Source organism: Ctenopharyngodon idella, chromosome 12 (genome assembly GCF_019924925.1).
Source record: "Ctenopharyngodon idella isolate HZGC_01 chromosome 12, HZGC01, whole genome shotgun sequence".
NCBI classification, from domain to species: domain Eukaryota; kingdom Metazoa; phylum Chordata; class Actinopteri; order Cypriniformes; family Xenocyprididae; genus Ctenopharyngodon; species Ctenopharyngodon idella.
The window spans coordinates 30,294,513-30,309,040 of record NC_067231.1 but is presented as its reverse complement, the minus strand read 5'-3'; the positions used below and the strand labels follow the sequence as shown (position 1 = coordinate 30,309,040).

Genomic DNA, 14,528 nt, shown 5'->3' with positions numbered 1-14,528 from the left:
AGAAGAGTCTCTTTGTTTTATTAGCACATATGACATGCTTAATCTCCTTCAGTAATATATTCACACTCCATGAACAGTCAAAATAAACACACCCTGAATTTACACACTCTATTTAAACACACATGTGATCACTGCACATCACACAGATACACACACTCACTGTCAGGGCTTCCTTTATAATATACCAATGGGACAAAAAGTTTCTAAAATGTCAGTATGACTAAGTCATTATCGTTGTAACAGTAAATCCAGTCCAGCTGTTGAGGAGTAAAGCTGCATTACAGAAACTGAGGTGATGTCATCGGGTCAGCAGAGGTCAGCGACTCACAGATGGACGGTGACGTCACTCACAGGAAGTCCCTCACTCAGGAGAGTAATGTCACTAATGCAGCTTCTTGGAATATCTGTAATAAAGATCATATATAAAAATGCATTCATTCAGTGCAGTATTCATATTCAACCACTAGACGGCAGTATGAGATCACAAGCACATACTGCACATGTGAGGCACTGACACAGTCAACACTTTATCTTCTGCACACTTCATATTTCTTCCTGCAGTTGATATCAATACTACAGAGCCCCGCACATGACATGCAGGGAAAAAATAGTAGGCTAAATCATGCGACTATTTACTAATTTGTTCCCTTGATTTATAAATAATGAGCACGATTTATTAAATTGAGGGAACGAATCAGTAAATCATGCACAGGATTTATAAATCGAGGGAACGAATCAGTAAATCATCCGCACGATTTATAAATCGAGGGAACGAATCAGTAAATCATCTGCACGATTTATAAATCGAGGGAACGAATCAGTAAATCGTGCACAGGATTTATAAATCAAGGGAATGAATCAGTAAATCATCCGCACGATTTATAAATCGAGGGAACGAATCAGTAAATCATCCGCACGATTTATAAATCGAGGGAACGAATCAGTAAATCGTGCACAGGATTTATAAATCAAGGGAATGAATCAGTAAATCATCCGCACGATTTCTAAATCGAGGGAACGAATCAGTAAATCATCCGCACGATTTCTAAATCGAGGGAACGAATCAGTAAATCATCCGCACGATTTATAAATCGAGGGAACGAATCAGTAAATCGTGCACAGGATTTATAAATCGAGGGAACGAATCAGTAAATCATCCACACAATTTATAAATCAAGGGAACGAATCAGTAAATCATCCGCACAATTTATAAATCAAGGGAACGAATCAGTAAATCATCCGCATGATTTATAAATCGAGGGAACGAATCAGTAAATCATCCACACGATTTATAAATCTAGTGAACGAATCAGTAAATCATCCGCACAATTTATAAATCTAGTGAACGAATCAGTAAATCATCCGCATGATTTATAAATCGAGGGAACGAATCAGTAAATCATCTGCATGATTTATAAATCAAGGGAACGAATCAGTAAATCATGCGCATGATTTAGTAAATCGAGGGAACGAATCAGTAAATCATCCACACGATTTATAAATCTAGTGAACGAATCAGTAAATCATCCGCATGATTTATAAATCGAGGGAACGAATCAGTAAATCATGTGCATGATTTATAAATCGAGGGAACGAAACGGTAAATCATGTGCATGATTTATAAATCGAGGGAACGAAACGGTAAATCATGTGCATGATTTATAAATCGAGGGAACGAATCAGTAAATCATGCGCAGGATTTATAAATCGAGGGAACGAAACGGTAAATCATGTGCAGGATTTATAAATTGAGGGAACGAATCAGTAAATCATGTGCAGGAATTATAAATCGAGGGAACGAATCAGTAAATCATCTGCACAATTTATAAATCAAGGGAACGAATCAGTAAATCATGTGCAGGAATTATAAATCGAGGGAACGAATCAGTAAATCATCTGCACAATTTCTAAATCGAGGGAACGAATCAGTAAATCATCCGCACGATTTCTAAATCGAGGGAACGAATCAGTAAATCATCCGCACGATTTATAAATCGAGGGAACGAATCAGTAAATCGTGCACAGGATTTATAAATCGAGGGAACGAATCAGTAAATCATCCACACAATTTATAAATCAAGGGAACGAATCAGTAAATCATCCGCATGATTTATAAATCGAGGGAATGAATCAGTAAATCATCCGCACAATTTATAAATCAAGGGAACGAATCAGTAAATCATCCGCATGATTTATAAATCGAGGGAACGAATCAGTAAATCATCCACACGATTTATAAATCTAGTGAACGAATCAGTAAATCATCCGCACAATTTATAAATCTAGTGAACGAATCAGTAAATCATCCGCATGATTTATAAATCGAGGGAACGAATCAGTAAATCATCTGCATGATTTATAAATCAAGGGAACGAATCAGTAAATCATGCGCATGATTTAGTAAATCGAGGGAACGAATCAGTAAATCATCCACACGATTTATAAATCTAGTGAACGAATCAGTAAATCATCCGCATGATTTATAAATCGAGGGAACGAATCAGTAAATCATGTGCATGATTTATAAATCGAGGGAACGAAACGGTAAATCATGTGCATGATTTATAAATCGAGGGAACGAAACGGTAAATCATGTGCATGATTTATAAATCGAGGGAACGAATCAGTAAATCATGCGCAGGATTTATAAATCGAGGGAACGAAACGGTAAATCGTGCAGGATTTATAAATTGAGGGAACGAATCAGTAAATCATGTGCAGGAATTATAAATCGAGGGAACGAATCAGTAAATCATCTGCACAATTTATAAATCAAGGGAACGAATCAGTAAATCATGTGCAGGATTTATAAATCGAGGGAACGAATCAGTAAATCATCCACACGATTTATAAATCGAGGGAACGAATCAGTAAATCATGCGCACGATTTATAAATCTAGTGAAGGAATCAGTAAATCATGTGCATGATTTATAAATCGAGGGAACGAAACGGTAAATCATGTGCATGATTTATAAATCGAGGGAACGAATCAGTAAATCATGCGCAGGATTTATAAATCGAGGGAACGAAACGGTAAATCATGTGCAGGATTTATAAATTGAGGGAACGAATCAGTAAATCATGTGCAGGAATTATAAATCGAGGGAACGAATCAGTAAATCATCTGCACAATTTATAAATCAAGGGAACGAATCAGTAAATCATGTGCAGGATTTATAAATCTAGTGAAGGAATCAGTAAATCATCCACACGATTTATAAATCAAGGGAACGAATCAGTAAATCAGTAAATCATCCGTAAATCAACTTACAAACTAATATAAGTAATAATAACTAATAAAAAATAATCCTTTAATTTTTGGGTTACATTTATGATTGATTTAATGAAAGACAAAAATTGACAAAAAATTAAATGTTCAGTCAGGTAACCTGAAGTAAATAGTGCTTCATGTAATAGTAACATCCAAATAAACTGAGCTTATGGAAGTCAAACACACATTTTACTTAATTTTACTGAAACAAAAGACTACTATTAGTTCCCACTCATTAGGTGTCACTATAAACCAGCAGAATCTGCTGTTTTATACTGAGATGAGATATAAATGGTCACACACACACACACACACACACACACACACACACACACACACACACGAGAGTGTTTAATCTGAGCTCTCTGAAATGACTTCCTTAGTTCTTTCTTTTAGGCCTCTTCCATATTCGGTCATGCAGGCTCTTGAGGGTCTCCGTTCGGATGTTTGGCAAATTCTTGGGCTGCTTGAGGAGTCTGTTATTGTTATTTCAGTCTGATCAGAGCTGTAATGTTCTGATGTTCAGCTCTAACATTTCATTTCTACTAGATTCTGAGTTCTCCAGAGTTTCAACACAAGTTTCTTCATCAGTAAATAATATTTAAATTCACATTACTTAAACCTATAAAGCAGTAGCTGTCCCAGTAAGGATGTTATGATAATGCCATGACTAGCAAAAATAGCTAAATAAAAATAATATTTTATAATTATAATTATATAATGTTCATGTATAATTTTTCGGCTTACATAACCTGTAAATATTGTAAATTAATGCATAGAATTGTTTTGTTGTTGTTTATTAATTTTGTTGCAATATAAAAGCCTAAACAACGCTGAGCGATATTCAAACCTAGCAGACCGTGTCTGTGCCCCCTGGCACTCAGAATTCCTCATCCAGAACACTAGAATCAAGTTTCCTTTTTAGGGCATGAGAATGTATTACGTAATTTGGGAAGAACTCGCGACAAAGGCAAGAGGGCGGAGCAAACCAAGAGGAATGACGTTTGCCTGAACCAATCGCATTCACGGGCGCGCCAGCGCTTGCGATTTGATTGGCGGATGGAGTATTCGCGTCATCCGGGAGGTTTTGGTTGAGTGTAATGTAGTAAGCCGCGAATCGATTCTTTCGAACAGCTCATTTCAAACGAGCCAGTTCAAAGAAATGGTTCTTTTACGTCATCACGTGTTTAGATATGCGTAGCCAAACAGAATTGTTACAATAGTATAATTGTTAACTAGAAAATTAGAATAAATATGCCACTACTTAGGCCTATTCAAAGTAATACTTTTATATTTTGTAAATGCAGATAACACTCTAGTTCCTCATGACATTAAAAAAGTTATTATTCAAAACTGGATTATTTACTAGTAATTAAAATAAATGATGTTAACAAAAAAAAAAAAATGCTAGTTTAATTGATTTCAAACCGGTCGTCATATTCAGTGAGTTGCTGACTCGTGAACCGCGATGCGCGAACGAATCGATTAGCGGACTGAAAAGATCCGACTCCAATGAACGATTCGTTCTCTAGACCAGTGGCTTCCCACGATAGTTAGTTAGTTGCATGAAGGGGAGTCAGTGTGTTCTTCAGTGGGATTGTCTCGGTGTTCGGATACGGATAGGGGAGTCTGGATACACACTTGGAAAGGGAGTTTGCTGTCTCTTAAGCTATCATCATGCCGGTTTTTCACACGAAGACGATAGAGAGTATCCTGGAGCCGGTGGCTCAGCAGATCTCTCATCTGGTCATCATGCATGAGGAGGGAGAGGTGGACGGGAAAGCCATCCCGGATCTCACCGCTCCCGTAGCCGCCGTGCAGGCAGCTGTCAGCAACCTGGTCCGGGTAAGAGCTTCGGTGTTTTACTCTCGGTTATAAGCATGTATGCGCATCTAAAACTCTCAGGATGGATATAAAGTGTCGTTGTTTGGTGTTAATGTATCCACGAAAGTTTCCTGAAGTTCTCTGGCTTTGATCCAAACCGAGTTCCGCCTTTTTTCCTCTTGGATTTCGCCCTGCCCACTGAAACACCGCTGTGCCACGCCATGCCATTCAGTGCATCTGAAATCTGACCAATCTCAACTGTCAGAAGGAATTAAACTAGTCATTTAGCTGATGATTCATGCAGTGCATTATTACATGTTCAGTCCCCTTCAGTAACATGAGGTGAGAGTCTCTCAAGGGCACAATGAAGGTTCACGAACCAACTTCTGTGGGTTTGAAAACAGCAAGAGTCTTTAATTTCATGCGCAAAGTTTGATTTTACTCTCCCTGACAGCTTCAGACTAACCTCAGGTAACCTACAGCTGTTCATCTGAGGCTTTAAACCACACGACCTTTCAACTTCTTTGGTACAACCACAGAGTTACAACCACCGAAAAAAGAGATTAAAAAGCAATATTTTCCTCTTAGAATTCATTTTTACCTTGGTGTTCTTCAAATCATAGAAAAGACACACAACATTTTGTCCATTTAGGTGAAATACTATTTAATACATCCTGTAAATTTGCAAACGTAAATGAAAATGAAAATGAAAGTATCTGTAAATAATGCACAAGATATCATAACACAATAAACACTCTGCTTGAATATATCTGAAATAATAATGTTAGATTATACGCTCTTGACGCTTACAAAGTACATTCTGATGTGCATATATATATATATATGATGTATATTTATGTATGTATATATATGTTTATATATGTGTATATATATATATACACACACACACACACACACACACATATACATATATATACATACACATATATGTAGTGTTGTCACCGTACCAAAATTCCAGTAGTCGGTACCAATAAATACCATAAAAATTTTACGGTTCTCGGTACCAATTTCGGTACCACAGCAAAATCTGTTGGAACTATTTTACTATTTTACATAGCCTATTTTAAAACATATTAAATATGGTAATCATACATATAAATATTTGGAGCGTGTGTGTATGTTTGTGTGTGTATATATACCTCAAAGAAATACATTTTGAAATATAAAAAAAATAAATAAATGCTCAAACATCCATTTTGTAACAGACGTGCGTGTTTATTTTAGCTATTCCTTCAGTGAAACGACACACTACAGCCCGTAAAACTATGAAATAAATATCAGTAAATAATGGTAACCTAAATAATAAGAAAGTTAAATATTAGGCCTATTTAAAAAAAACATTCGTTTTTTATTTCCACACAAAGATGCGTCATATAGCCGCTCTGCTCTTTGAGAGGGATGAGGGACACGAGCAGGAAAGAGACCATTTCGCTTTAATAATATCTTCATGTTATCTCCTGATGTTACAAGCAGCTGACACTTGCTCACGTACCTCTCTCATTCAGCATGAACCAAAATGTTTCCATGGCTGCGATGTTACATTTAATTGCTAACCTATTATTTCTTTTGTAAACAAAGCTTTTTATCAGTGGGTACCGAATATACCCGAATTCTTGGTACTACAGAAATGCTGGTATCATCACATTTTCAAAATTTCAGTACCGACTTGGTACCGAAGTACCGGTACTTTTGACAACACTACATACATGTGTATATATACACATATACACATATAGATATTATATATGTATATATATATATATATATATATATATATATATATATATATATATATTCAAACCAAAAATTATTCAAAAATTGATAAAAATTTGGAACCAAAAATTATTCCGACACTTTGACCTGACCAAGTGTTATCTGACATAATTAAGATTAATGTTTTCTGACACAGTTTAACTCTGAGATCATATTTTAGTACCATTTTTTTTAAAACTATAGTGAATAAACTGTAATAATGAAATTTTTGAAATTTTGGTTGTATATATTAATTTCGACCCTGGTCTCATCATTTTACAACAGAGCTGTTCTGCTGTCAGTCTGTCCAGTATTGTTTAAACCGAGGAAAGGAAACGGTCTGTCATGAAGAGATACTGCTTCTATCAGCTGTCTGACAGCGTGTGTGGTTTCCTAAAACGGAAACAAAACCTTTCAGAAGCCTGTAAATTCATGAACAACCCGCTGCTCTTCAGTTATTCTTAGCAGTTGTCCAGGGTTATCTTTAGACTCTTGAAATAACATGGATTTCGTTCCTCCAAATTTGACTGGAGTCTGCAGCACAGTAACTAATTCAGGTTAAATCATGACTTGAGCTCAGATTGAAGTTGATTTTTGGTGTCTAAAGGTGAATGTGTGAATGTGACCCCACCCTGTCAAACACTTCCTGTCTGTGCAGCTGCTGTAGAGGATGTTATTTTCTCAGATATTTCTCTGTCGTTGCGGTTTCTAATGTTCCTCATCTTTATTCAAGGTTCATCTGAGATTTTCTTGATTTAGATGAGAGATTTTCTTAATTTAGCACAATATTAAAGTTGAATTCCTCCACACATGTGGGAACAGTTCCCGTCTTATTTCTTCATGTGTATTTCTCATTTTTCCTTCCTCTTTATTCTTCTTCCTCTATTTGTTCATGTTAAATTTCATGCGTCAGTGGCGTTTTCTGAATCAGATTCACAAGGTTTAGCGTAGTTTTGGAGGTGTGTGCAGCCTCTGTGATTGTGTGTTTGTGGTTTATTATATTTGCTGGGCTTTTGGACTTTCTACATTTGGGCAGGGACAGTCTGAAATTATTTCCTGCTTGGCATACAAGCGCTTGATAGAAATTGTTTTGATCCTAAATTAACTTTAGTGAATTATTCATCATGTCTCTCCAGTTTAGATCGCAGAGAGACTCTTCAGACTTGCTGATTCATGTAATTTTTTCTTTGACATATTTTGTGTTCGTTTTAAGCAAGCAATACAGTCATTTTTAAACACTAGTTGAGTTAAATAAAACTACCCAGCAGGTTGGGTCAAACATTTAACTCAATCGCTGGGTTTGTCCATTTTCAACCCAACTTGGATTATTTTTAACCCAGCATTTTTAGACTGTACCTAGTTTAGGATGCCTGAAAATGTTGCAGTTTTCTAGTGTTTTGTAAGAATGCTTCCACTCATATTTTGTGGTCAGTGTTGGGAATGTGAGTTCGCAGGAGTGGCTCTGTGTTTTATTTAGGATCTCTGTCTTGAGGCAGAAGGGTCAGACGCGGGGTGAACATTTTTCAAGACCACACAGATGAAAACCTCCACCCATCACTACAAGAGAAGCGTTTGTTATCAGAACTGAGAGAAATACGGCTTTATTTGGCAATACTGCTGCTGCAGAAGGTCATGAACTCCTGTGTTTCTTATTTTAGGAGATTTCTTGTAGATGAAAGAATGGAGATGGAGTTGTATTTATTTTCTTTCCATTTGCACTTGTTCCAGCCTTAAAGACATGGACTTTCAGATGAAAGATCAGCTGTTTAATCTTAGCGCAGATCTTAGGTTTGATTTGTTTCCTAGAGAGCTTCTGCAGGAAGTTGCTTTAGACTGAAATATGATCTTTCACAGCGTCAGCTCAGTATCACATCTACCACACGACTCATATAAACATACGGCCAGCAAATCATCAGCTAATTATCAAGACACTACAGGTGAATAGGGTAAAACTAATCGATATCAGCATACTTCCCCAGTTGATTGATTACATTAAATTCATTGATTTTTGTGTTACAAGTTTTCTGAAATGTATAAATTGAATTTAATCAAATTTGGACTGTTTTGCATATATTTCCAGAACAGAAATTGGAACATTGGTTAATAATTCATGTTTCATTTTATCGACATTAGAGTTTTTTTTAAGATCAACAGCCAGAAAAAAAGATTTGCCATGTTTTTAGGAATAACTTGTATAAAATCAGGCAAATGATATATGAACAAACCCCTCTGTAAAAACTCTGTTTGGTTGATTTTGTCGAAGATTTCTGACTCATTTTTTGACGATATGTGTTATAATTGAAATCTACAGATACAAATAGATAAAGTGCGATAAAATAAACACTTGAAAACACTATTATGCACCATTTTACAAGATGTAAAAAAAGAGTGTTTCAGCTCAAAATCCCCCACAGATCATTTATTATAGCGTGTTAAAATTGCCACTTTTTGGGGGTGAGCAAAAATGCACCGTTTTTGTGTGTGTCCCTTTAAATGCAAATGAGTTGCTACTCCCAGCCCCCTTTCCAGAATAGGGCGGAGCTTCAAGAGCTCATGCTCTGGCATACCGATGGCAACAACAAAACAGGACAATCTCACACACTAAAAATGTCAGAAACTGTGAGTAGCGGTGTTCAGCCTTATGTTTCATTTGCCAAGATTTGCCATGTTTTTAAGAATAACTTGTGTTATGCAAATGATATATAAACAAACCCCTCTGTAAAAACCATAATAATATAAATAGGAATTAAACTGTAATGTTTGGTGTATGTAAAGCTGTTAAAGTGGAGATTTCTGACTTATTATAATTGAAATCTACAGACACAAATAGATAAAGTGCAATAAAATAAACACTTAAAGGGGATCTTTTATGCCCCATTTTACTAGATGTAAAAAAAAGAGTGTGTTTGTGAAGTTTCAGCTCAAAATACCCACAGATCATTTTTTATAGCGTGTTAAAATTGCCACTTTTTGGGGGTGTCCCTTTAAATGTAAATGAGCCCCTTTCAAGCAGAGGGCGGAGCTTCAAGAGCTCATTTTCCGGCATATCGGTGGCAACAAAAAAACAGAAACTGTCAGTAGCAGCGTTCAGCCTTGTGTGTTTCACAATTAACCTTGAAAAGACCCTCGTTTGTGAAGCAGTCCGGCACAAAATGATTGGCTCAAACATATAAGGTTCATAATTCCTGTTTCATTTTGTCGACATATTCAAGTTTTTTTTATGATCTCTCTTTAAATCAGAAAATACTGTCAACAGCCAGAAAAAAAAGATTTGCCATGTTTTTAGGAATAACTTGTATAAAATCAGGCAAATGATATATAAACAAACCCCTCTGTAAAAACCTTCATAATATAAATAGAAATTAAACTGTAACGTTTGGTGTATGTAAAGCTGCTGAAGTGGAGATTTCTGACTCTTTTTTTTGAAGATATGTATTATAATTGAATCTACAGACACAAATAGATAAAATGCAATAAAATGAGCACTTAAAGGGGACCTTTTATGCACTAAGATGTAATATAAATCTCTGGTGTCCCCAGCCTGTGTTTGTAAAGTTTAAGCTCAAAATACCCCACAGAACATTTTTTTTTTTTTATAGCATGTTAAAATCGGCACTTTTTGAGTTTGAGCAAAAATGCATTGTTTTTGTGTGTGTCCCTTTAAATGCAAATGAGCTGTTGCTCCCGGCCCAAGAGCTCATGTTCTGGCAACAACAAAACAGGACAATCTCACGCACTGAAAATGTCACAAACTGTCAGTGGCAGCGTTCAGCCTTATGTGTTTCAGAATTAACCTTGAAAAGACCCTCGTTTGTGAAGCAGTCCGGCACAAAATGATTGGTGCAAACATATAAGACTTTACAGATTTTCTTCGGGACGTTTTGCATTAATCAAAGATACTGCAAATCATGTCTTATTTTCTAAGAGATCAGAGTTTCTAAGTAATAGTTTCAAGACATCCAAAATTAAACAATTACTTACTGAATGTTCCAAATGAGGAACATTTTATATGACATCAGATGGGACATTTGGGGAAATATTTACTGTCTTTGAAATGATCTGAGGAAGTTTTCCCTCTGGGTGTCTTGGGATCGTGTCCTCAAACTAATGGATGGAGGGGGATGGTGCGCTCTGGATGAGAAAACTCGGCACGTCCGGAAGCTTTGGCTTTGTCTCTGGATTATAATGTTCCAGCAGATGTTCTGGTAAGAGAGACGGACTGAGAGAAAAGAAGGGTTTTATTCACTAATTCCTCAGGAAGGACTGTGAGGTTGATTGTTGTTTGCAGTGGTTACAGCAGATATACGTCTCTCTTCATTCACCCGGTGCACACAGAAGGGAACGTTTATCATCAGCCTGTTGCCGGGGAAAGCAGTTTAATTACACACTGAGATAATGTGTTCCTAAATAACCCTTTAGGAGGAACGTCAGCCTTGGAAACTTGGTGTCTGCAGAGCTTCATTCATGCAGAATTTAGTTCTGATATCAATCACATGGAGTGTTGTTGGGTTGTTTGTGTGCCAGATATTTTATTGCTTTTAAGGATGGAAAGTTAGTGAGGATTTGGCTGTGGTTTATGAGGTTAATTAAAAGGGTTTATAAACCCTGTAGAGAGTGAAATGGTTGAATTAGGGTCAGGATTGATTGTCTTATGTTTAGTGGTTCAATGGATCATAAAACTCACAGTTTGAATCATATTACGGTTTTTGATTTATGGACTGGATCATTTTTCCGATTAGCAAAAAATGCAACTTTTCTTCCAGTTTATTACTTAAAGCACACTTTACCGATTTCTTGAGAAAGAAATATCAGTATATTGGATTCATGTATTCGGTCTTAAAGTGACTGCAGCCTATCACTGATGTTAATCAAACAACAAAACACAGTTTTAATAAAGATGAATCTATATTTAAAGGGGTCTTTGATTATTATTTCACTTTTTTAACTTTAGTTAGTGTGTAATGTTGCTGTTTGAGCATAAACAACATCTGCAAAGTTACGACGCTCAAAGTTCAAAGCAAAGGGAGATATTTTCTTTTACAGAAATCACTTTTTAATGGCTGGTAGGGGCTACAACGAGCTTCTTCCCGGGTTAGTGACATCACAAACCCTAAAATTTACATAAACCCCGCCCCTGAGAACACACAACAAAGGGGGCGGGGCCATGTTGGGCTGCTTTAGAGAAGAGGAAGAGTTGTTGTTGTAAATGCCGTCATTTTACGCCGGACTGCTTCACAAACGAGGGTCAATTCAACACTGGATTTACACAAAAGATTAACATGACGGCACATGCTAGTGGATGAGTTGAATCAACTCCACAGCAACTACATAAATTTATCCACTAACCATTCAGAAACGTCTAAAAGTTGTAACTTCTTCCTGAGTCTCTCCATCAGTGTCGACTCCGGTTTGAACAATGTAAGGCTGAACACCGTTACTGACAATCCTCATTTTGGCTGTGTGAGATTCTCCAGCTTTGTTGTTGTTGAGCAACCGAAGCACGAGCTGTTAAAGCTCCGCCCTCTTCTGAAAAAGCGGAGCTCATTTGCATTTAAAGGGACACACACAAACACGGCGTGTTTTTGCTTGCACCCAAATAGGGGAAAATGTGACAAGCTATAATAAATGATCTGTGGGGTATTTTGAGCTGAAACTTCACAGACACATTCTGGAGACACCAGAGACTTATATTACATCTTGTAAAAGGGGAATTATAGGTCCCCTTTAAGTTCATCCCTGTTAACGTAACGTCTTATCTCGTATTGCATGCTGTTTTTTAGCATCCCACCACAAGCATTGACTAATTAGTCAAATAGTCATTCATTCATGCAATCTTAGTAGATTTTGAAAACTTGAATTTTTCTATATCCCTAATCAATAGATTCAATATATGTTTGCATCAACACAGCCCAACTTACTGTTCTCACTAGCTATATTTCCATCCAAAGTTGCAAATTTAACGTGTGTGAAAAACTGGAATATTGCATAAAACATTGGTGAATAAAGCATCTTGTGTTCAAGAAAACTAAATCGTCACTTCCTGGAAAATTGGTGCAAAATATCAATAATAATAATGGAAGTTGCTGCAGTTGGGCTCTTTTTTCCCTCCATCATAAATGAGACGAAATGTAAGAAACACTGTCATGTTCTCTTGTGTTCAGATGCTGGATGTTTGGGAACACAATCGCGTGAGACAATTTACCAAATCATTCTGATGACAGACTTCGGCTCAGAACAGCCAGACCAACATTGCTGCGCTGTGATTGGACCACTGATTAGTCCAGTTATCCAATCATAGCCTCTGCTGAGGCAGATTGTTTCCATCGTAGTTTATTCATGTCTGTTTATCGGAAGCATTTCCATCCATCTTTTTATAAATGCTATATCACAAAATTTGCATAAAAATAGGTGTATGGAAACATAGCTAGTGATTTCATGAAATGTTTTATAGCACTAATCTGATTAAAGTGACATTTCTGCAATTTTCCAAGAGTTTTCACTAGCCTCTTTTTACTCTCTTACTCTATTTTGGTGGTATTCAGTGCTGTGATAACTCAACTCAGTTTTCAAATAAGATGATTGTGGATGATTGTCTTATTTAATCGAGTTGAGCACAAGAGCTCTCACAGACCGTGTGTGTGAGCTCTTAAACTCTGTAGAGCATTGAGACGCGGGAACAAAGAAGCGTCTGTTAGCCGAATCCGAGCAGATTGTCAGCGGCGGCGAGCAGAGCTTCCTCGCATTCAGTGTTCAGATCTCTCCATGAACTCTTTCATCAGCTGCTGTAAATGAGTTGTGAATGCTGAAGTGTTACAGGGTTGTAATGAGGGTTAAAGGAAGTGACTTCATCATTGAGTGATGTATCAGCCTCAAAACCTGTGGTTGTTTGGTGTATTACAAGATGCTTGAGGCCTTCAAGTACTAGTTGACCCAGAAGTGAAAATTCTGTCATCATTTACTCACTCTCAAAGTGACTTTCCTTCTTCAGTGGAACACAAAAGAGGATGTTTTAATGAGGAATGAGGCTGTGGAGTTTCAAGAATGATGGAAAAAAGCACCATGAAAGTAGTTCATATGAATCACGCACTATATTCGGAGTCGTCTGAAGTCATGCGATTGCTTTGTTTGTACACCAAAGAAAAAAAAGGTCAAGTAACACATTGAATTAGTTGTTGAAGTTGAAAGACTGAAATGGTGTTATCTTATCAAATCATCATGTTTGAATTGAACATTAGTGCGAGCGAGATTCATAAGCTGCGTCAGAGGAGTATATTTCAGGGAAGAAATATTTTAAATTTTGGTCTGTTGACTTGGAATATAGCAGACATAAGTCACATGGACTGCGTTTGTTTTAATGTATTTAATTTACCATATTTTTCCAGAATAAAAACCTTTTTTGTCTTCTAAAATGTGTTGTGATTTATATTCCAAAGTGACTTATAATGCAATTAATGTCAGTGAGAGATGTACATGAGCGCAAGTTCCCAACATATTTTGGGTTCATTTTAAGCAAACAGTACAGTAACTTTTAAACTATAGTTGAGTTAAATAAAACTACCCAGCAGGTTGGGCAAACATTTAACAACCCAATCGCTGGGTTTGTCCATTTTCAACCCAACTTGGGTTGTTTCTAACCCAGCATTTTTTTTTTTTTTTAAA

The 14,528-nt window shown here is 36.6% G+C and overlaps 1 protein-coding gene across 1 annotated transcript in view; it reads left to right on the top strand.

Moving 5' to 3' along the window:
* The first annotated feature begins 4,823 nt into the window (after window positions 1–4,823).
* LOC127523799 (vinculin-like) overlaps window positions 4,824–14,528 on the top strand; it is a 34,662-nt gene continuing 24,957 nt past the window's right edge. Inside the window, 1 exon segment of the mRNA XM_051914887.1 lies at window positions 4,824–5,117. Within this exon segment, the coding sequence (XP_051770847.1) occupies window positions 4,950–5,117 (168 nt within the window). The 5' untranslated portion in view covers window positions 4,824–4,949.